The following is a 23,338-nucleotide window of genomic DNA, read 5'->3' as shown; positions in this document are numbered from 1 at the left end:
TAGGTGTGATGAGTGCCATCGATGTACTTCCCAGAGAAACGAAGCCACGTACCCAAGTTCAACCAAGGGAACGTGACAGTCCGTGATTTAGGTTATAGGTTGGCAGAAACATTTCCTTATTTTATCTGCCATTCCTTTCTTCTCCCAGGCTGGTTGTCACACATGACTTGAGAATAACTGGACATTTCCCTTGATGTCTTTGATGCTGTCTCGAGGTGTTATTTTGATATTTGAGACCCTTGCAAGGCTGTTCATGTACAATTTGTTTATCCCTTGACGAGTGCATAAAGTTCCTTCCTTCCTTGAAACGAAGCTGCCACTCTGTATAGCCAGCTGCTCCCGAGTTTGTTCCTGCTCCAAGTATGCAGTTGACTGGCTCCATTTCATCACGTCATCATTTTGGCGTGAACTTTCTGACGGTCATTTGTTTTTCATAGTTGCTTGTTCACATCTTTATTTAACAAACATTTATCGGGCACCGGCCACATACCTATCACCGTGTTAGGCACTGGCTAGAAGGGAAAATGGAGGCCCAGAAGTGTTAACTGACTTGCTACAAGTCCCTTGCTGAGAACCTCAACTTTTTGATGCCTGTTGGTCTCAGAAGGTAATTTCTGATTTTTTAAGTGAGATCAGTCGTGTTTCTTAATGAACTCTGTTGCGGAAAGCAGCATTAAAAGCACTTTTAGATCTACTCAGTCTAGTCACAAGTACACAGAACAGGATCTTATACCTCTGAGAAATCCTCAGTCTCTTGTTCCCAACATTTGGTTTCCTCTGATTTTTGTCTTATAAACTGGTTTAACTGTGGCCCTGATCCAGTATCGCCTCCCTCCTTCCTTCACAGAGCTGGAGAACCAGGAGTCACGGGTCTCTGAAATCCACAGCCTTGTTCATCGGCTCCCAGAGAAAAATAGGCAGATGTTACAGCTGCTCATGAACCACTTGGCAAAGTAGGTTTAAGACTGTTGCTGGCCTTTCTCTCAACCCTGGAAAGTTCTTATCTTAGCACTAAAGCTGGTCTCAGTTCTGCTTATGTTTCCTTCTCCCACTGTTGCATCAGGTATGCCGGAGGCTCAGGAAAGAAATGTGGGAAATATTAACTGCAGTGGATAACAGCAGCACATACCAGATGGGCTTTGCAGTGGAGGCTGGGGAGGTGCCCAGGACACCAGGCCACCAGGCAGAGTTTGCAGGGGGGGTTGTGTTCTTGTGATGATCAAGGCCAATAGGAGTGTGTCCTCCATGATACCAGATCACCAAACAGATTTTTCAGGAGTTATATGTTCTTGTGATGATTAAGAGCAAACAGGAATATGTTACAAGTTTACAGACCTTGGATGTGGAATAAAGAGGCCTGGCTTCTAGAGTTGATTCTGTTCTTAACAAGCGACTTAACTAGCCCTGGACAAGCCACTGACCCCTCGATTCCTTAGTTTCTTCATCTGTCAAATATGGATAGTAGGCTCCCCCTTCTCTATAATGTCATTGATTTTAAATGTTACATGTATTAAAGCCTTTGAAGAAGTATGAAGAATAGAGGAGAATCAAAGAAAGTCAGTGGGGGCCTGATTTTCCTGCTCGGGATATTTATACTCTTGGAATGGTTTGGATTTTTTGTGTATTTACTGTTGCCTGAGCTGCTTTGGATTGGCCTTGCTGATGATACCCCTTGCTGTATCAGGCACTACATGTGTGGATGTTCTAACCTTCTCTTAACTTTGATGGATGTTCTTTATTGGAGACTAGTGCATAAGAAAAGACAGACTATAACAGTTAACCTAAATTGTTAAACTCTACATGCTGTGGAACTGACGTGTTATAATTTCAGCGCTTACCCACACTTTGTTCTGGCGTTAAGTCATGTCTGGGATAATTTGATACTCTGCCGAGGGAGATGATGATTTGTTTTCATGTTTCTACCAAGCACTTGATATTTTGGAGAGAGAGTATAGATGTTACCATAAAGATTTCCATAGGTCTTAATGATGAAGGAACAAGAGTTTTGCATGCTGGTGAGAAGCAGTTAGGCTGAGTAAAGGGTTGCTCCATTCCAGGTCACATGTTTTTTCTTGCCGTGCCATCTCTGAACTGCATGTTTAGAAACAATTAAGTGTAGCTGAGAACATGCAAATTTTCAAGGAGTATATGCACCTCCCCCGCAAATGTCAAAGAATCCTGATGAGTGTGTTTAAAATAATGGGAACTGGGCTTTAAAAAGTAACTCCAGATGCTCTGACATGACGGTGTGGTGCCTGTTCCACACAAACCCAGTCAGGCATTTGTGAAACGGGAAAAGCTGGCTTAGATCTTAGTTGCACACTTGAAGGGCCTGCACCCAAACAGAGGAAGTTCCAGGTACATCGTCCAGCCAAGCACGTGTGGCGATGCTGCTGACTGTTTAATGCCCACTGGGTCTTAGGGAGGCCTCCATGGCTTCTGGGAGCAGCTGAAGAAGGGATAGGAAGCAGCTGAAGGCAGTCAGGCTGTTCAGGCTGTGCAGTGTGATGAGAGATTAATTGGACTGGGAGAGAGCAAGAGTCATTGGTGATGCAGTAAAGCCAGAACTGAATCTTCCCATTTTTAAAATGCCCTGAGGATTGTTAGGAATCCTAAAGAAAAAGAAATAGAAATAAAAAAATCCAAAACCCTTAAGGTGGGTATTGGACCAACGAACCTGTTCATCTCCTGGCGGACGCTTCACTTTCTCCCTCTGGTTCCACCCTCTTCTCTCCCAACCCCATTAAGTTCAGTCTTTGTCCCTAAGCCCAGGAGAAGTACAGCTGGAATGTGCATGTTAAAGCTACGGCCTTGACTTTTTGCCTTCTAAAGAATTTAAACCAATGTTGTTGCTGGAGTATTTATTTTATAGCATTTCTGGAGCATTGTGTGTTCTCTTTGATACTTAACAGTGATTTTCTTTGGTTCTGTGAGGTTAAGTGGCATTCCTTTGTTCATGTGATCCTTAAGAAGTCTACATATAGACAAGCTCTCATGGCTGTAATGTGAGTTGGTCATGATGGTAGATCACACAGACTCCCGTTACCAGCGTGCTGTGTTCTTGGTCTCTGGAGCCTCTAGATTTAAAATGTCCTGGAGGAGATGAGTATAAATGAGCACTGCTGAATCCAGTAAGGAGTATTTACTTCAGTTTGAAAAAATGTTTTGGCACCCAGAGGAGTTCTAAGATTCTACGTAAACCCTCTATTCTCATTTACAGCACTGTCCTATTTTAAAATCGAACAGGAAGGGAAAGTTAACTTGGGACAAGGGGTTTGTCTGTTTCATTCCTGTTTTCTCAGGTTCAGACTTACCCAAGGATATGCCTGAGCTATTGTTCCTCTGGTCTACTTACTTAATGGTCAGCTTCCTTCCTAAGTTTTGGTTTCAGGGTTGGTTCTGCTGGAAAACCTGGTGTTTACTTCTCTCATTACTTACTGTGTTTGCCCTGTACATCCCAGGCATCTGGTTCAAAGGGAAGATATTTTGTGTATTTTTTTAAGTACTCTTTTGAAACACTTTACGAAATTGATTTCCTTTAGCTGTGGAGGAAGAGTTAAGACATTTTATATTTAATCCCAAGTAGAAATACATTCAGAGGGGAAAGAATAAAAACTCCAGACCTCCACGCAAATGATTACCAGGGTACATCCAAATCGCAGAGCTCTTGGATTTGTTTCAGACCTCAGAGGGAACATAAAAATTATAGGCAACTCTGCACATATTTTTGTTGTCCCAGCTTAAATCTACTATGAAAATTAGATGTTTTCTATTTGGAACCTGGAATCTAGTATACAGTCTGGAGTCATGTGCCTCAAAGGATGGTTACACTCACCTGGGGCGCTTGTTTGCATTGACATTTACATTGCTGGGCCCCCGCCTTGATCTGCTGAATTGGACTCTGCCTGGGACTCTGCATTTTTAATTTACTTCCCAGGCAAACAGTCTTTTGAGAACCACTGGCCTAGAGAATGGGCCATATGCAGGGATTCTCTAAGAGGGAGAAATGGTATTGAGAGGAATGGATTGGAATTTAGGAGGTTATTAGAAGAAGAGAAGAAGAAACTCAAAGCAGTGAGTTCAGAAAAGGAGATTTTATTTGCATAATTAAATTACTAAAAAAAATTGGTTGTGATTTCCCATGTCTCTACAATTATTCGCCTTTCATTAACTTGAGTGTTCAGCAAATGACTTTGTTTTAAAATCACACACAAAGCATTTTTAATAATAAAGAAAATTGCCCCCAGCTGGCTTTGGGACCTTGTGGAAATCATTCAACATCTCTGAGCCTGGTTTTGTGACTTCCCTTCCAATCACGTGAATCTGTGTTTTCGTCAGATAGAAAGGGGGCAAAAAAAGAAAAAAATTCCCAATCTTATAATTGTAGAAGGAAATAAGAGTAGATGAGTAATAAAGACTAATTTCATGGTAGCTCCCCAATGTTTGCATACCATTATGACTCCAAGTACGCTGTATATCGTCACACATACCATTCACAGTGGCTCATTGGAACTTTATTACAGTGTTTATGCTGCATGGGAGGATTTCAAAGAGCTCTTCATACATCCGGAATGGCTATTAACAGTACCTTTTCACAGCTGGTTTTCCCGAAATACTTACTGAGAAATAAATCTTAGTCTCTTTTCTTTTTTGAGGCAACTACTCCTTTGTTGCCTGGTGTTGTCAGGAAGCCAGAGCCCTTTTCTTGCTTCTCCAAAGAAGAATTGTATCATTTTAGATGCTTCGGGCTGCAAGAAACAGAAAATCCAATTCACAGTGGCTTAAACAATAAGGGAATCTGTCGTGTCATTACACAAAATCAGTCCTGAGGGTTGGTTAATTTCTTGGCTCATGAAATACTTGTGTTATTTCCACGGTCCTCCTCACAGCCAGCTTCACTGTGTTGGCTAGCTCCTTTTAGGATCATAAGATGTTGTGTTGCATATCTGCACCTGAGCGGTTGTCCAGGGCAGTAAGGTATTACAGTTGATCCCTGAGCAGCATGGGTTTGCACTGTGGGGGTCCACTTATACGTGGGTTTTTTTTTTTTTCCCAATAAATATGCACTGTTTGTATGCATAATGCAATATGGTTGAATCCATGGGTGCGGAACCACAGATATGGAGCGCCAACTATAAAGTTATATTAGGATTTGCAGCTGTGCAGAAGTATGGTTCAGGGGTAACTGTATTTCTTCTCTGAGTCTCTTTTTAAGAGATGTGATGATACTTTTCCCAGAAGTTCTCCAATAGACTTCCTATCACATCTCATTGGTTTGAAGCATTCACTAGCAAAGGGAATGGGACCACTGTGATTTTTTTACCCCAAACAGGATTTACCTGGGTCACTTGTGGGAGGCATGGATACCCATATAAAAGCAGGGCTCTGAGTAGGCAATTCATAGTGCCTACTGCAAGTAATCCAGGTAAAATAACATTTAACAAAGAGTATTAAGTCTCTTGAATGATCTTTGCATGGTGTGCTAACTCGATCAGGACATGTGGGACAAGACCAATTTGGGAGGGGAGATGAATACACCTGCCATGTGGGCACATATACCCTGAAACACCAAGATTTGTGGAGGGTGAGAGAGAAATGAAGAGGGCAAAATCAACTTGAGTCCCATTGCCACTTGCTGATTCTCTACTGTTCTTTTCATTACCCAATTGCTTAATGTTTACTTGGATAATCTGTTACGTGTGACTTTCCCAAAAGGACAAAATTCTATAGATTGCAAGGATCAGGAAGGAATATTGTGGGGCAAAGGCTTGGCCTACAAGTGAGACCTTATCAAAATAATAGGTAGACTCCATTGCTGTAAGTTATCCATGGTTGAACATCCAGTGGCTTGGCTGTTTTCTCCGTCCTTTGACTGTAGTCTGAGTACTTCCAGGCATCCCTGCAAGTCAGGAAGGATGTATTCACATTTCCTTCATGATCTAGATGCAGAGTGAATTGGGTTCATGTAAAGATGCCTGTGGTTATTAAAAAAAAAGAATCATTGCTAGGCTTTGGCACCAAGGAGGATGGGCCCTGGTAGTTAACTAGTATCCCTTAAAGTTCTCAAGAAAGGGTCCAAATAAAAGGAAGTGACTACTTGGCATTAGCATATATCTTATACATACTCTACTATGCCTTCTTCCTCCATCCCAAGTCTAGACGATAAGATTTAGCTTACTGGAGAGCTGTTGAACATACGAGAAGCGCTTCTTATTTCCTTGCCATCAAGAGTAGTCCAAACAAAATAGCCGTGGAATTTTACAAAGCACATTTAAAAGAAAACAGTACTTTTGAGATGATGTCTTTCTAAGATGGAAAGCTCCGGTGAACTTCTCTGGCAGCCTTCCCTTGGCCATACACCCTGGCTTCGGAACCTTTCTTTTCTCTAGTAACCACTAGACACCCACGGCTGCTGGCACAGAATTGCTTGGCTGCCGGGCCACGGGTGCTGTGGCCTGATAGCCCCCCCAGAGCCACGTTGACCACATTCTCCAGGTCCATTTGGCTTCTGCCCCACTGACTCCTACCCTGGACCGATAGTTCTGGTGATTTTAACCCCTCACTATCTTTTTTTTTTTTTTTTTTCCGGTACGCGGGCCTCTCCCTGCCGTGGCCTCTCTCGCCGCGGAGCACAGGCTCCGGACGCGCAGGCCCAGCGGCCATGGCTCACGGGCCCAGCCGCTCCGCGGCACGCGGGATCCTCCCGGACCGGGGCACGAACCCGCGCCCCCTGCATCAGCAGGCGGACTCTCAACCACTGCGCCACCAGGGGAGTCCCCTCACTATCTTTTGAATCTGTCCACTTTCTTCCGTGTCCATCACTACGTCCCTAGTCCGAGCTGTCATCATCTCTTCCCCAGGCTGTTTGCAAAGGCCTCTTGCTGGCTTGCTCTAGCTGGTGGAGCTCTGGCTCCCTGCCAGGCCGCAGAATGCATGCTCTGTAGCAGGGGAACTTGGAACACTGTGGATCCCAACTTGTGATTCCCCTGCTTAAAAAAACATCAAAGGCAGCTTTCCCCTTGCTCTTAAGACAGAACTCTGGATATGGCCTCCAGGACCTTCTCCGGACTGGACCCTTTCAGACTTTGCAGCCTCGTCTGTGTCCCTCAAGATCACACTGCATCGCTGCTGCATGGTGCACAGTGGACGCGCATGAGTATTTGTTGGGTAGAAGCATGAAGCATCTCTTAACCATCTCTCAACTATCCTCTTCCCCGCTCCCTCTCTTTTTTTTCCCTCTGTTTGGAACGGCCCCTCCCCACCTTCTGCCTGCCAAAGTCTACTTCATTCTTTAGCCTCAGCTCCAATGCCACTGCCTACAAGAATCCTTTCTGCCTCAGGTGCCCTCTTGCTTTCCTGAACTCCCATAGCCTTTGCTTATTCCTGTCTTTCAACGTGTGTCACATTCCACCTGTGGGACAGTTTACAAGGTACGTATCTTCTCACTCCTACTAGGTCATAAGCTCCCGGGGGACAGGCAGTCTGTCTTACTTTATCTTTGTGTCTTACCTAGAGGTTGCAAACAAGGGCCTCTAGCCAGAGCAGCCCACACATGTGCTCGATTTGGTATTGTTGTCCCCCACATCGCTGTTTTAAAAATTTGGACAGGTTTCCAACATTTTTAACAGGGGTCATTTTACTTGGAAAAATTCAGATCTCCTTGCTAGCAATTGGCTGGAAGTAAGTGAGGGCCACACCACATCCCCCTGGGCATGCCTTCTTCGGTTTGCCTAGTTCCTAGTAGTCCCTGTTGTGCCTGGCCATGGGGTAGACATTAGGGTGTTCAGCCCTTGACCTATCTGTCTGCTGATCCCAAAAAAGGGACTTGATATTTGGTGATCACATCATGAACAAACAGAAATGAGCTGGGAGAATTATTTCCCTGACCAGCTCTGTTTTCTTCCTGAAAGATTTATTATTTTTGATAGATTGGAGATCCCTGGAAGAAGTGAGAGATACTGCTTCCAGGCCTGTTGATGTGTTTGGGGCAGGGAGAAGAGTGTATTTTTTTAAGACTAAGAATGGGATTCTCAAAGGACCTTCTCTAGCTATTGTTGGCAGAGCCAAAGGAAAATCTATTTAAAGGGACACTGCAAAGAGGACAAACACATATTTTAAAGCAAACAGGCAACTTAGCACTTTAAATTAACGGAAATGCAGAAGAAATCAGAGCTCAACCCCTATTCAGCCTACTTGCCAGACTTTCACTTACTTTCAACCCAGGAATTTCTCTCTTTTGTGGCCTTCCAGCCTTCAGGGTTAGGAGAAGGAAAGACACAAGTTCAGTTTAAATTTTTTGCTTTAAAAAAAAAAATCAAAATTCCTGAATTCAGGGAACTAAATCTTTCACATCATAAGAAATGCCCATCGTGAAAGGGGAAATGCTCAGCTTCAAGCTGTGAACACTCAGCAGTCTTAGAGCCCCTTTGATTTGGGTCTCTTGTTTGTTTTGATTTGTTCTGCTTCTGTTTGGGTGAATTTTTTCAGTGACTTTCCTGGTTTTTGATACACCTTTGATACTTCCTTTTCTGAACCCATGGAGTCACCTATAGAGTTCCCTTTCAAATTCAGGGAGGAGCAAAGGAGAGGATGCTATGTTTTCCTCTCTTAGTGGCTGCCCTCTTTTACTTCAGGGTCTTATATACGTGAGAGTATTAACAAGCATGGACACGACTTTGTTTCTTCTTTGCCAACCCTTATCAGAGCCAGATTTCTTTCCGTCCCTCCTTCCCTCCCCTGCTCCTTCCCTCCCCCCTTCCCTCCCTCTCTTCCTTTTCTGATTTTGAGTCCTCTCCCTTTTTTTCTTGGTGAGTCTAGCTAAAGGTTTGTCTGTTCTGTTTATCTTTTTAAAAACCAGTTCTTAGTTTCATTGATCTTTTCTCTTTGTCTTTTTTAGTCTCTCTTTCATTTATTTCCGCTCTTTTGAGCCAGATTTCTTATGTGTTGGCCATGGGGGTGGTTTCATTAAGTGTCTCTCTTTGGTGGAGTGTCAGTGACTAACTGATTCACTTGCACTGTTTTGAGCACTGAAGCCCTCTCTTGCCGTATCCTCTTTGCATTGCATGGTGAGCATTATCTGTGATATTTATTTTCTTACACTGACTGGTTTTCCAACCAGCTCACAGCTATTGTAGCGCAAATGTGGCAGCTGCAGCGAGGCAGCTGGCAGACTTCAGGGTAATTGCAGTTCATCTGTAGGTGCTTGAGAGCTCAGTGATAAAGAGAACATTCTGGAGCCAGACTGCCTAGTTTTGCTCATCTCTTCTGAAACCTGTGTGAAGTACTTCAGTTCTTCATGCCTGAGTTTCCTCATCTGAATAAGGAGATATAATAATTGTATTAGAAACATTTAAATTAGCACATCAGATTCTCTTGGCTTCTCCTGTGCGTATTTCAGCCACCACTGTGGTGACCAGTTGTGTAGCCTCCAACTCGTTTCACGCAGGTGCAGCCTGATAGCTGGTAGCCTCATGCCCTTACCACGTGCCTCCTGCCTCTTACCGCCCACCCGAGGGAGACATGACACAACGTGCCGTCCACATGTGTACAACCTGGAAGCAAAGGAGTATTAAAAAAAAGCAAAGGAGTATTAAAAAAATAAGACTTTGACTAATGGGAGGTGAGAGCTGGGCATACTGAATAGCAGTCATTAGGTAGCCTCTCGGAAGATGGTCCCAAGAGATGGAGCAGGTATTGGTGCTTGAAGCAGGTAGGGGTTAGCTTCTCTGCCTCCTTCCTCCTGAGAACCCCCAAGTAGAATAGAATAGTGTCATATAAGCCTTCACCTCAGACTCTTCTTTCTGGGAAACCTAAAGACAACAATAGCACCTACCCTCTTAGAGTCATTGTGAGGGTTAAGTTAATTCATCCACCTAAATCTCTTAGATGAGCATCTGGCAAGTAGTATAATGTAGGCTTTCAGAGAAATCAGGGGATGGAGGAAGGAGGGTCATGGAACTGTACCTGAAGGTGAGGGAAGATGGAGAAATTGTTCTAACGATTAAACCAAAACAAGGCATTCATACTGAAGGGATGGGGCTCTCTTCACAGTTTTGTTCTTGGCAAGCAAAACCCTTAGGGCTGAATGCCGAAAACATAGCACACATGGCTCTTACCCACTTGGGAGATTTGCATGTGTGCATATGTTTACTTTTGCTTTGCTTTTGTTTTCTTGGCAGTTTGTGTGTGTTTGGGCCAAAGGGCTGAGCATCTATCTCAGTCTTCGTAGCAAAGGGTGAGCCAGCATTGGGTCAGCTGGGAGAAAGCCATTGCTATCTGCTTTCAGGTCACACCTTACACCAAGCCTTACAGTTCCCTGTGAGTATTCGGAGCTTTTCATGAGTCACATGCCCTGTGGAGTGGTGCACCTGTTTGAAACAAGCTGTGTGGTGCTGATTTCCACGGGAGGTCAGCAGCTTCTCACCCTCACCCTCCTGCTTCTTGGTGTCGCAAGGCTGATATCATCTCAGAAGCAGCTGTCTTTGCTGCAACTTAATAACTCTTAATTTCCTGGAGAGGGAGCGACACGTTTTTATCATGAAGAGTCATCTTAGTCTGCACGGTCTGGAAATTTCCACTCATCTTTGTGATCTTTGAAATGTTTCTCTTTGTGGAAGAGTCTGACTTATCTTCTTTCTTGCTCAGTGTGACTGCCTTTCAGATGCCATTCCCAGATTAAAGAGTCTCATCCAGTGTGAGAACGGTTCTCTTTGCCTCCGGTTTACCCCTTAGTGTAGTCTTCACATGGGTCCCCCTCCCTGAGTCACTGAAATCTGTAATGAAGGATTAATCTACGCTCTAAGAACAGTTGTACATGTATTTGTCTTCATTCTGTCTTGGTAAACACTTTGGCAGTTTAACTCAAAAAGGGCATTTGAAGAAATGTTAAGGCGATTTGAATTTTGGTATCTATCTTTTCTGCTTTCTCACATGTATTGAAATGCTTTTGTTTAAGCAGTTTAGCATGCTGATTTAGTGTTTCCACTTTGGTATTGTAAGTATAATCTTCTTGGTTCTGTGCAAGGTGGTAGAGGAACCCAACATGTCTGGCTTGTTGGTCTACTGCAAGACTCTTCCTGTTCACTTGGAGGTGCATAGGATTTGATAGAACAGAATCACTGTTTTATTAAAGTCAGGATTTCAGTGAGAAAATGGGGTAACCCTAAGGCCCCAAGGAAGAATTGGTGTATTAGGTCTTTGGTTGTAAGAAACAGACGTCAACTGTGGCTAATTTTCAAAAAAGAAGGGAATTTACTTACAGTCTTCTTGGAGTAATTGAAAGCAGAGTTGAACCATCAGACATTGGAACACAACTTCAAGGGCCCTTACATGCCTCACATCCTACTCCATGTCCCTACACCATTCACTCTTCTCTTCTAGATGATTGTCTCAGATCTTGCTTCCTGTTTCACTGAGAAAATAGATGTGACAAGAGAACGTCCACAAGCCACCACACCTGCGCCCATGTTCCTGTCTTCTCTCCATGGGTGATAGAAGAACACTCAGTGCTTCTACCTAAAGGCAGTCCCATCACTGGGGCACTAGAGCCGATCCCCAATTGCATCCAGAAGGATTTGGCTCCAGTAGTTTTGCCCTCTATCTCCTTCATCATTGACTTTGTAGTTTCTGCTGAATCTTTCTCATCAGCACTTATAATTTCTGTGATCCTTTACAAATGAAGAACAAAAACAATGAAACAAGAAACCTTTCTAGATCTTGCATCCCTTTCTAGATACCATTCCTTTTCTCTGTGCTCTTCTCAGCAGAATGTCTTAAATAGTTGTCTGTGTCACCGTGTCCAAATCCTCTCTTGAACCTACACCATTCGGGCTATTTTTTTGTTTTTTTGGCTGCGCTGGGTCTCCTTTGCTGCGCATGGGCTTTCTCTAGTTGCGGCAAGCGGGGGCCGCTCTTTGCTGCGGTGCATGGGCCTCTCATTGTGGTGGATTCTCTTGTTACGAAGCACGGGCTCCAGGCGCGCGGGCTTAGTAGTTGTGGCTCATGGGTTCTAGAGCGCAGGCTCAGCAGTTGTGGCACACGGGCCCAGTTGCTTCGCGGCATGTGGGATCTTCCCAGACCAGGGATCGAACCCATGTCCCCTGCATTAGCAGGTGGATCCTTAACCACTGTGCCACCAGGGAAGTCCCACCACTCGGGCTTTTACACCTACTGCTCCACTGAAATGCCTCCTGTTGGTGTTGCTAAGTCAGTTTCAACTTACCTTCCCTGATGGTTCTGAAGGACTTAACACAGTTTCACACTCTCTCCTCCTTGAAATGCGTTCTTCACTTGGTTTCCAGGTCATCATACTCCTGTTTTTTCCCCCTACCTCCTTGGCTGCTCCTTTTCAGTCTCATTTTCTGTGCCCTAGGATTTATTCGCTCCTTTGATCCTTAGACCTGCTCTGCCCACTTTCCATCCTCTCTCTCCCCAGTGAGGTCTTGCTCTAGGATTACAACCTCCAGCCCCAGTGCTCCCTACCCACTAGCACTGTTTAATTTTTTTCCATAACATGTATCACCATCTAATATACTGTATATTTGACTTATGTATTTATTGTTTTCTTCTCACTGAAATGTAAGCTCTGTGAGGATGAAAATTTGTCTGTCTGTACACTGCCTGCAACAAAGCTTTGCACGTAGCAGGAGGAGCTCTCCATAAATATTTGTTGAATAGTGAATGAAATAAAGGGTGGAAAATATCCGGGGAACTAATGGGGGGCCCTGGAGCACTACCTTTTGAATGTCTCAACTCTGAACACCTTTGTCTTCTTATGATTCCACTACAGGTTAACGTTACTAATGAAGAGAGCATAATGGCCTCCTTTGGGTAATGCACTCACTTCTGTGGTGAGGCAGTAGTGGGGTACTCAGCTGACATTCTTGGTAGAACCACATCTAATGGGAGAGGGGCAATCCAAGGAAAAATTGGAGTATTTGTCTTTCTCTGTCTGACTTATTTCACTTAGCGTAATACCCTCTAGGTCCATCCATGTTGTCACAAATGGGAAAGATTTCATTATTTTTTATGGTTGAGTAAAAATTCCAGTGTGTGTGTATGTATCATATCTTCTTTATCCATTCATCCGTCACTGAGCACTTAGTTTACTTCCATATCTTGTCTATTGTAAATAACGCTGCAGTGAACATTGAGATGCATGTATCTTTTCAAATTAGTGTTTTTGTTGTCTTCGGCTAAATACCCAGAAGTAGAATTGCTGGATCATATGGTAGTTCTGTTTTTTGAGGAACCTTCATACTATTTTCTGTAGTGGTTGTACCAATTTACATTCCCTACAACAGTTCACAAGGATTCCCTTTTCTCTCCATCATCACCAACACTTGTTTCTTATCTTTTATTTTATTTATTTTTTATTTTTGTCTGTGCTGGTTCTTCGTTTCTCTGCGAGGGCTTTCTCTAGTTGTGGAAAGCGGGCGCCACTCTTCATCGTGGTGCGCAGGCCTCTCACTATGGCGGCCTCTCTTGTTGCGGAGCACAGGCTCCAGACGCGCAGGCTCAGTAGTTGTGGGTCACGGGCCTAGTTGCTCTGCGACATGTGGGATCCTCCCAGACCAGGGCACAAACCCATGTCCTCTGCATTGGCAGGCAGATTCTCAACCACTGTGCCACCAGGTAAGCCCCGGGGCAGGAGTTCTTTAGACCCAACCAAGTTGTCAATTACTTGCCGCACAGTCTTAATTTGGATGTTTGGTGGTCTTCTGGGTGGATCTTTTCAAGCCCAAAGAGATAGAGCAATAGGAGAATGAGAAAGACTGAGGGGGAAAAGCCTTGGCCTCAGTGCGCTTCTTCACGGCCAGAGAACTGGTCTCTGCCAGATCCTGCAGGCGACGTCAGCTGCCACTTAACCGGCTGCTTGAATCTACATGGCTTAGGGTAAGTCCCAGCCACCCTTCAGAGGGAAGCCCTAGCCCAATAGGCGGATCGAGATTATGGCCTTTGAGGCCCCGCATTGGGTGCCAGAAAGGATGTTGCAGGAAAGAGAGTGGGGTGCGAGAGAATGGTCACATCCCAAGTCATGTCTGAGTCCCTGGAATGGCCGCCAAGTGTGGGTTCCTGGCTTTGTGCAGGAAAGAATTCAAGAGCAAGACATAGTAAAGTGAAAGAAGGTTTATTCAGGGAGATACACTCTCTATAGACAGAGTGTGGGCCATCTTGGAAGGCCTTGTTTCTTATCTTTTTGATAATAGCCATTCTCACAGGTGTGAGGTGATATATCATTGTGGTTTTGATTTGCATTTCCCTGGTGATTAGTGATGTTGAGCATCTTTTCATGTGCCTGTTGACTATCTGTATGTCTTCTTTGGAAAAATGTCTATTCAGGTCCTCTGGCCATAGCTTAATCAGATTTTTTGATTTTTGATATTGAGTTGTATGAATTCTTTATATATTTTGGATATTAATCCCTTATCAGACATATCATTTGCAAATATCTTCTGCTTTTAAGTAGGTTGCCTTTTCATTTTGTTGAAGGTTTTCTTTGCTGTGCAAAAGCTTTTTAGTTTGATGTAGTCCCACTTGCTTAGTTTTGTTTTTGTTACCCTTATTCTAAGAGACAGACCTTAAAAAGTATTGCTAGGACTGATGTCAAAGAGCTTACTGCCTATGTTTTCTTCTAGGAGTTTTATGGTTTCAGGTCTTACATTTAAGTCTTTAATCCGTTTTGAGGTTTTTTGTTTTTGTTTTGTTTTTGTATATGGTCTAAGAAAGTGGACTAGTTTTATTCTTTTGCATGTAGCTGTCCAGTTTTCCTAGCAACATTCAATGAAGAGACTGTCTTTCCCCCATTGTGTATTCTTGCCTCTTTTGTTGTAAATTAATTGACCATGTAAGCATGGGTTTATTTCTGGGCTCTCTATTCTGTTCCGTTGAGCTATGTGTCTGCTTTTGTTCCAGTACCATACTGTTTTGATTACTATAGCTTTGTAGTATAGTTTGGAATCAGGGAGTGTAATACCTCCAGCTTTCTTCTTTCTCAAGTTTGCTTTGGCTATTTGGGGTCTTTTGTGGTTCCATACAAATTTTAGGATTATATGTTCTAGTTCTGTGAAAAATGCCATGAGTATTTTGATAGTTTACCTGTGAAGCTGTCTGTTTGGTAGAGTTTACCTGTGAAGCTGTCTGGTCCTGGACTTTTGTTTCGTGAGTGTTTTTTGATGACTGATTGCTAGTGATTGGTCTGTTCAGATTTTCTGTTTCTTCCTGATTCAGTCTTGGGAGATAGAATGTTTCTAGGAATTTATCCATTTCTTCTAGTTGTCTGATTTGTTGGCATATAGTTGTTTTAGTAACGTTGTTACTCTTTGGTATCAGTTTTAAGTTCTCTTTGATTTCTGATTTTATTTATTTGGTTCTCCCCCTCACCCCACCATAAGTCTGGCTAACAGTTTGTCATTTAAAAAAATCTATTCAAAAACCAGCTCTTACTTTTATTGTGTTACTATTGGTTTCTTAGTTTTTATTTCATTTACTTCTGCTTTCATCTTTATTATTTCCTTCCTTCTGATAACTTTGGGTTTTGTTTGTTCTTTTCTAGTTCTTTTAGGTATAAAGTTAGGTTATTTGAGATTTTTCTTGTTTCTTGAGGTAGGCCTGGATCACTATGAACTTCTTTCTTAGAACTGCTTTTGCTGTCCCATAGATTTTGGAAAGTTGTTTCCATTTTCATTTGTCTCCAGGGATTTTTAAATTTTCTCTTTGATTTCTTTGTTGACCTATTGGTTGTCTAGCTGCATGTTGTTTAGTCTCCATGTGTTAGTTTTCTTCTTGTAATGGATGTATTGTTTCATACCATTGTGGTTGAAAAGATGCTTGATATGATTTCAGTTTTCTTAAATTTACTGAGACTTGTTCTGTGGCCTAACATGTAATCTATCCTGGAGAATGTTCCATGTGCACTTGAAAAAAAATGTGTACTCTGCTCTTTTGGAGTGGAATATTCTGTATATATCTGTGAAGTCAATTTGGATTAATGTGTCATTCAAAGCCAATGTTTCCTTATCAATTTTCTGTCTAAATGATCTATCCACTGATGTAAATGGAGTATTAAAGTCTCCTACTATAATTGTGTTACTGTCAGTTTCTTCCTCTGTTTCTGTTAATATTTGCTTTATGTATTTAGGTGCTCCTATGTTGAGTGCATAAATATTTATGAATGTTATATCATCTTCTTGGGTTGACCCCTTTATCATTATGTAATGCCCTTATCTTTTGTTGTATACTGTCTTTTTTTATATAAATTTATTTATTCATTTATTTATTTTTGGCTGTGTTGGGTCTTCGTTTCTGTGCGAGGGCTTTCTCTAGTTGTGGCAAGCGGGGGCCACTCTTCATCGTGGTGCACGGGCCTCTCACTGTCGCGGCCTCTCTTGCTGCGGAGCACAGGCTCCAGACGCACAGAGCTCAGTATTTGTGGCTCACGGGCCCAGTTGCTCTGTGGCACGTGGGATCTTCCCAGACCAGGGCTCGAACCCGTGTCCCCTGCATTGGCAGGCAGACTCTCAACCACTGCGCCACCAGGGAAGCCCTGTATACTGTCTTTTAAAAGTCTGTTTTGTCTGATATGAGTATTGCTACCCTAGCCTTTTCTGTTTGTTTGTTTCCATTTGCATGGAATATGTTTTTCCATCCCTTAACTTTCAGTCTGTCTTTAGATCTGAAGTGAGTCTCTTGTAGGCAGCATATAGATGGGTCTTCATTCAGCCACCCTGTGTCCTTTGATTGGAGCATTTAGTCCTTTGATTTTTAAAGTGATTATTGATAAGTATATACTTATTGCCAGTTTGTTAATTGTTTTCTGGTTGTTTTTGTAGTTCTTCTGTGTTCATTTCTTTTCTTAGTCTCTTCCCTTGTGGTCTGATCATTTTCTTTTGCATTATATTTAGGTTCTGTTCCCTTTATTTTTTGTGTAGCTCTTGTAGGTTTTTGGTCTGTAGTCACCATGAAGTTCATATATATCGACCTATATAGATGTAACAGTTTATTTGAATCTAAGAGTTGCTTAAGTTTGAACACATTCTAAAAGCAGTAAATATTTCCTCCCCCTCCATGTTTTGTTTTTTATGTCATATTTTAATTTTGTGTATTCCTCAACTACTTACAGTTGACTTTAAATTACTGCTTATGTCTTTTCACATTCATACTTGCTTTTTAAGTGCCTGATCCACTGCATTTACTATATATTTGCCTTTACCAGTGAGATTCTTTTTCTTTCATTTTTAAAAAATTTCTAGTTATGACCTTTCTTTGCCACTTAAAGAAGACCCTTCAACATTTCTTGTGAAACCGGTTTAGTAGTGGTAAACTCCTTTAGTTTTTGCTTGTCTAGGAAACTCTTTATCTCTCCTCAATTCTGAATCCTTGCTATGTAGAGTATTCTTGGTTGTAAATTTTCTCCTTTTAGCACTCCCTTCTGGCTTGTAAAGTTTCTGCTGAAAAATCAGCTGGTAGCCTTGTTGGGATGGGGGGGTTCCCTTGTATGTGACTAGTTGTTTTTCTTTTGCTGCTTTTAAAAATTCAGTTTTTAACTTTTACCGTTTAAATTATGGTATGTCTTGGTGTGAACTCTTTTTGGTTTATATTGTTTGGGACTCTCTGGACCTGGACCTGGATACCTATTTCTTTTTTCCTTAACCCAGGTTAAGGAAGTTTTTAGCCATTATTTCTTGAAATAAGTTTTCTGATTCTTTCTCTCTCTTTTCTCTTTCTGGGACCCCTATAACGTAAATGTTAGTACACTTGATGTTCTCACTGACGTCCCTTAAACAATCCTCATTTTTCAAAATTCTTTTTTCTTTTTGTCATTCTGATTGGGTGATTTCCACTATTCTGTCTTCCAGATTGCTGATCTCTTCTTCTGTATCATCTAATCTGCTGATTCATTTCAGTTACCGTATTCTTCAGCTGTGATTTGTTCTATCTTATATTTTCTAATTCTTTCTTGAAGTTCTGTCTTCTTCCATTCTTCTCCTGCATTCAGTGAGCACTTTAATAACCATTACTTTGAACTCTTTATCTGGTAAATTATTTATCTCCATTTAATTAAGTTTTTTTTTCCTCCTGGGGTTTTATCTTGTTCTTTCATTTGGAACATACCCTTCTGCTTCTAGTTTCTTTTTTTTTTCTTTCTTTCTGTGTTTGTTTCTAAGAGTTAGGCAAAACAGCTACCTCTCCCAGTCTTAAAGGCATGGCCTTGTGTAGGAGTGTTTCCTTTGCAGACTGCATGTGCTGGGCAGGTTTGGCAGGCTGGTTGGCACTGGAGTGGGAGTGGACTGGGGTGGGATCCCAGGGCACACGGGCCACCCTGGCAGAACAACTAGACCTGGAGTATGTAAGGTGTTATGATTCTTGACATGAATAGACCTATCAGAAATTGTTTTATTCATGGTTAAGTCTGATCTTACTCAGTTGAAATGTAAGGCAAACCTAATGCAAACATCATGCGGCTTTCTGTTCTTTGTAATGTCCCCCTTATGACATGTGGAGAATCCAGAAACGAATGCTGGATAAACTAACCTACAAAAGACCCAGAACTGTGCCTCATTTTAAAGTAAAACCAAAAGAATATTCCAAAGTGAAGCACTTTCAGTAGCAAAGATTCTAGGCTCTATGTCAGTTCCTATTAAAGGAGGCTGTCCTTGTATCCCTGTGCTCTTTGGGATTTGGCAAGCATGTTAAAAACTGTGTTCTCTGGTGTTACTGATAATTAGCAGCTTCTCTGATGAAGCTGGCTTGGACAGAGCTTAGCTGAGATAAACAGGGCAGCCCAGTTGGCATCATTCATGCCACCATGTATTAATTTATTGAGCACCTGTGCTAACAAGGCACTAACTTATCCAAGATGCTGATGATTTATTTCTATTAGGAGGTGATATGAGAAAGCATTGGCCCAACAGGTGAAAGGTACAGATCTTGAGTTTTTACAAACTCATTTTATTCATGATCTTGAGCAAGTGTACCAGGGCTCAGGTTTCTCCGTCTATAAAATAAAGAGGATTATTTTTGCATTAAAAAAACACACACACAGACATACATACACACAGTGCAGTTAAGGAAAACAGAGTCTAGAAGGATACCCAGCAATATCTTAACTGTTGTTATCTGTAGGTGCTTATGTTTTCTTCTCTTGCCTTCTTTATATTTGAATTTTTATAAAATGTGTGCTATTTACAAAGTTATAATTGTTTTTAATGAATGGCGCAGATTCTTTGATTCTGAGCCTCTTTTAACTTTGAAGACATCTATGATTTTATGCACAAGACTTGGTAAAACAGGACAGGACAGTCAATGCTTGGGCGTTCTGAGACAGAATCCCTTTGGTCTCCTTTTGCTCCCCATCTTTTGTCCACTTCCCTGCTCATTTGCATTTCTACCTGAGAGTGGGCATCAGAGAGAAAGGAGAATATATCTTAGCAATGCTTGAGATAGGGGCAAAAAGCTTTTTTTTTTTTCCCAACTAGTCTTACTAATGACTTTTAACTATACCAATTTTTTTTCTGACTTCCTTAGCCATTAGTTCATTGAATGTGAGCTTTACTGTTAGGGTAGAACTGGTTTAAAATAAAAGAACAGCAGCAAAAAAACTGCATTGTTTTTTGTTTCTGTATTGTATCTTTTTGTCCCATTTTTAGGTACTGTGAGGGTCCACTGGCTTTTCATTCAACATAGACCCCTTTCTTCTCTTCTTAGACTCAGTCTATTCCAGCCTATCTGGTATCTTGAGCTTCTTCCTCCTACCTATGTGCCCAGACCTGCTAGAGCTGGGGTTGGAAAACCCTGCTGCTGGTTTTTGTGCGGCCCACAAGCTCAGAACGGTTGTGTACAGTTTTCAATAGTTGGAAATAATCAAAAGAAGAAAAACAGTTCAGGACACATGAAAATTATATGAGATTCAAATTTCAGCGTTCACAAAGTTGTGTTGGAACAGAGGCACATTTCTTTATTTATGTATTATCTCTGGCATCCTCCGAGTTACACTGGCTGGTTGAGAAGTTGCAAGAGAAACCATATGGCCCTCAAAGCCCGAAATATTTACTGTCTGGTTCTTTAGAGAACAGGTCTGCCAACTCTGTGCTGGAGCCTCCTTTTTCATTGGATGCCTTCAAGTCTAAGACCTGTTCAGACGTGCTAACTCATTCAAGAGCTATTTGTTGAGTGCCTACAGCTTGCCAGGCACTATGCTAGACACTGTAGCAAAGAGAGCATGAGGCCTTCCCTGTTAGGAGGAACTCACAACCTAGAGAGGAGCATGGATATGACCACAGGTAAACTACAGCACAGATCTGTGTGCTAGTGCCAGGTGTGAGGTAAGGGCTATGGGAACCCTGGGGGGGTGCCCTAACTCTGCTTGGGAAAGCAGGAAGAGAGGAGGTCATCAGTAGATAATGGATAACACAGCCTTGATAGCTTAAAGCTGTGTTGTTCTACATTGGTGACTTTTATTTAGTTTTTTTTTAAATTTTTATTTTATATTGGAGGATAGTTGATTAACAATGTTATGTTAGTTTCAGGTGTACACAGTGATTCAGTTATACACATACATGTATCTTATTGCGGGGGGGGGCTGCTCCAGGTCTTAGTTGCAGCACGTGGGATTTTTTTTTTTTTTTTTTAGTTGTGGCATGCGGGATCTTTTAGTTTTGGCATGTAGGATCTAGTTCCCTGACCAGGGATCAAACCTGGGCCCCCTGCATTGGGAGTGAGGAGTCTTAGCCACTGGACCACCAGGGAAGTCCCACATGTATGTATTCTTTTTCAAATTCCTTAGTGAAAACTCTCGAATTGTTCCACTGAAGTTAATTGTTACCTAGAACAAAAGTTTTCATAATTTTAACGAGTGTGCCTTTAACATTTCAATTGTACATTGTACAATGTAATTATTGTCCTGTTACAGGATCAACATTTTATAGAGCTATGTAAATAAACATTGTATAGAATGACTTTAGGTTATCATCATCAAAATATAAAATTTTCTTTTAAGAGCCACTATTAGCTATCTACTTATGGGCAAAGGGGAATAGGTTTTTACATTAAAATTGCAGTTTTCATTTACTTTAAGTTTATTTTTAAATGTTTCTCAGTACTAAAAGGCTTTACGGTACTAAGGATATATATATTTTTCTTAATGAAAAGGAGAGTACTGGGCTCCATTCATGATTTCCTGATTCATAATGTTGGGGGCTGGGGTAGGGAGGTTACAGACTTCTATTTTTAATAAACTCCCAAGTGACTATCTACACTAAAGTCTGGGAACTACTACTAAGGATAGTATTGATTAAAGATGCATTTATAAAAGTTATTTTTTTTTATTTTTATTTTTTTTTGCGGTATACGGGCCTCTCACTGTTGTGGCCTCTCCCATTGCGGAGCAACAGGCTCCGGACGTGCAGACTCAGCGGCCATGGCTCATGGGCCCAGCCGCTCCACGGCATGTGGGATCTTCCTGGACTGGGACACGAACCCGCATCCCCTGCATCGGCAGGCGGACTCTCAACCACTGCACCACCAGGGAAGCCCTATAAAAGTTATTTTTAACTTCATTTTTTAAAACTCTTTTCTCTTTCCTATCACCTTCTATCAGCCTTTGACATACACAGAGCTTTTTCAAGTTCCCTAAGACAAGCGAAGGAATCCTTCTGATTTCCTAAAGCATGCCCTCTGTCCCTCTTCTCTTCCTTTTTTTTGGGGGCGGGGGGGAAATAGAGCAAAATGTATATATTTGGAATAATTTTTCATGTGTATATTTAGACATGTATATGTATTGATGTGACAGTTAACATTTTTCTTGTTTGTTCTCTCTCATGTTGACACTGAAATCCTCTTTGGGGTCCTCCCCAGTTTCATTCCCTTTGCCCTCCAGTGGAAAGTTAACATGAATTTTAATGTGTATCCTTTTGAACTCTGTTTTCATACTTAAAATTGATTTTTTGTGTCCACATATAACCATCTGGTATGTGTGTGTGTGTATGTCTCATACTGTCCGTAAATGGTATCAGAGTGTACTCTCATTTTTCATGTGTTTTTCACTCAGTTTTATCTTTTTGAGATAAATGCTAGTTCAGTCCTGTAAATGCTGTGTAAAAATGACACATTTATTTATCCCTTCCCCTATTGATAGACACTTAGAATTGTTTCTCATTTTTTACCATTGTAAGCAGTGCTGCAGTGAACATCTTTGCAGACATCCTTTTGCACATGTGTGAGTTTTGACATGATGTATACCTAGCACTGGAAGTGAAGGCATATGTGCAGCTTTGCTATTTTTAGATATTGCCAAGTCATTCTCCACAGTGACTGAATCGGTTTATCTGCCTGACATAGTTTTCATTTGGAGCAGTAGGTTCATATAGATACAGAATACTGCATGTGGCATGTCTTGTGTCCCAGGCAGTGCTCTCAGTTCTTTGAATGCATTCAGTGTGTGGGAGCCAGTATGTTACTATCTAACCTGAACTGTTAAAGATTTAAGCAGAAGTTAGCTAGGCTATGGAGGTTGGAGTGGACGTGGTACAATGGAGGCCTAGAGTATCAGGGAGGAGAAAAGAACCAAAGGGGCGAATCTCTTCATAGACTTTTGGACCAGCTGATGTTGAACCACCCAGAGATCTGACATAGAGATACCCCAGCACCTGCCCTTCTCATTGTCCTCCCTGCAGCCTTGGCAGGTCCTGTTTTTCTACAATAACGAACTATAGAAATGATCCCTGGAAGTATAGTCTTAGGTCCTGTTTATTCTAAAATGTGAAGGCTTTTAACATGTGCCACAGCCTCCATAAAATAGCCCTAGCACCCCTGAGACCAAGAAGCTACAAGTCATAAAGGCCTCACTGCAGGTGAGTGGGCTCCAGGGGTTCCTGGCTTAAACAGGTCTCCATGGCTGTGGGGAGCCATGTTTTCTGCTTGCAAAGGTGATGAGGCCCTGCCAACTTCTTTGTGGAAGTCTCTTTTGAGGATGAGTGCAAAATTTCTAACTGGTATGAGGAATTTGTAACGGCAAACTGCACAGACTTTGGGTCTGTTTAGCCATCTGGACCGCCCAGAGGGGTCTAAGGCCAGGACCACTCATTGCTCTGTGGCTTCTCAGTGATGAGAGAGGGGCTCTAGCTGTTGGTCCTTGGCTCTCATCTTCTGGGGTACAGGCTGAGAATCTCTCTCTTTCCCCAACCCTGGTTGCCAGGAATATCCTTAGGCCCCTGATTACCAGCCTCTAAAGGCCAATTAGTGTCTGCCTGCCTTGTTTATTCTACCACCATTAAAGTGAACCAACACATAACTACTCTGTTTCCCACTTCCTGTGAATGAACAGGAAGTGGAAGGAAGGAAG

At 42.1% G+C, this 23,338-nt stretch overlaps 1 protein-coding gene across 3 annotated transcripts in view; it reads left to right on the top strand.

Moving 5' to 3' along the window:
- Positions 1–23,338, top strand: part of ARHGAP26 (Rho GTPase activating protein 26) — a 478,823-nt gene that overhangs the window by 301,544 nt on the left and 153,941 nt on the right. For all 3 annotated transcript variants that reach the window (XM_060008623.1, XM_060008625.1, XM_060008624.1), the window contains exon 17: positions 848–953. In XM_060008623.1, coding sequence (XP_059864606.1) covers positions 848–953 — 106 coding nt within the window. The remainder of the gene's footprint in view (positions 1–847; positions 954–23,338) is intronic.

This window comes from Delphinus delphis, chromosome 3 (genome assembly GCF_949987515.2).
Source record: "Delphinus delphis chromosome 3, mDelDel1.2, whole genome shotgun sequence".
Taxonomy (NCBI): domain Eukaryota; kingdom Metazoa; phylum Chordata; class Mammalia; order Artiodactyla; family Delphinidae; genus Delphinus; species Delphinus delphis.
This window is presented reverse-complemented; position numbering and strand designations above follow the sequence as displayed.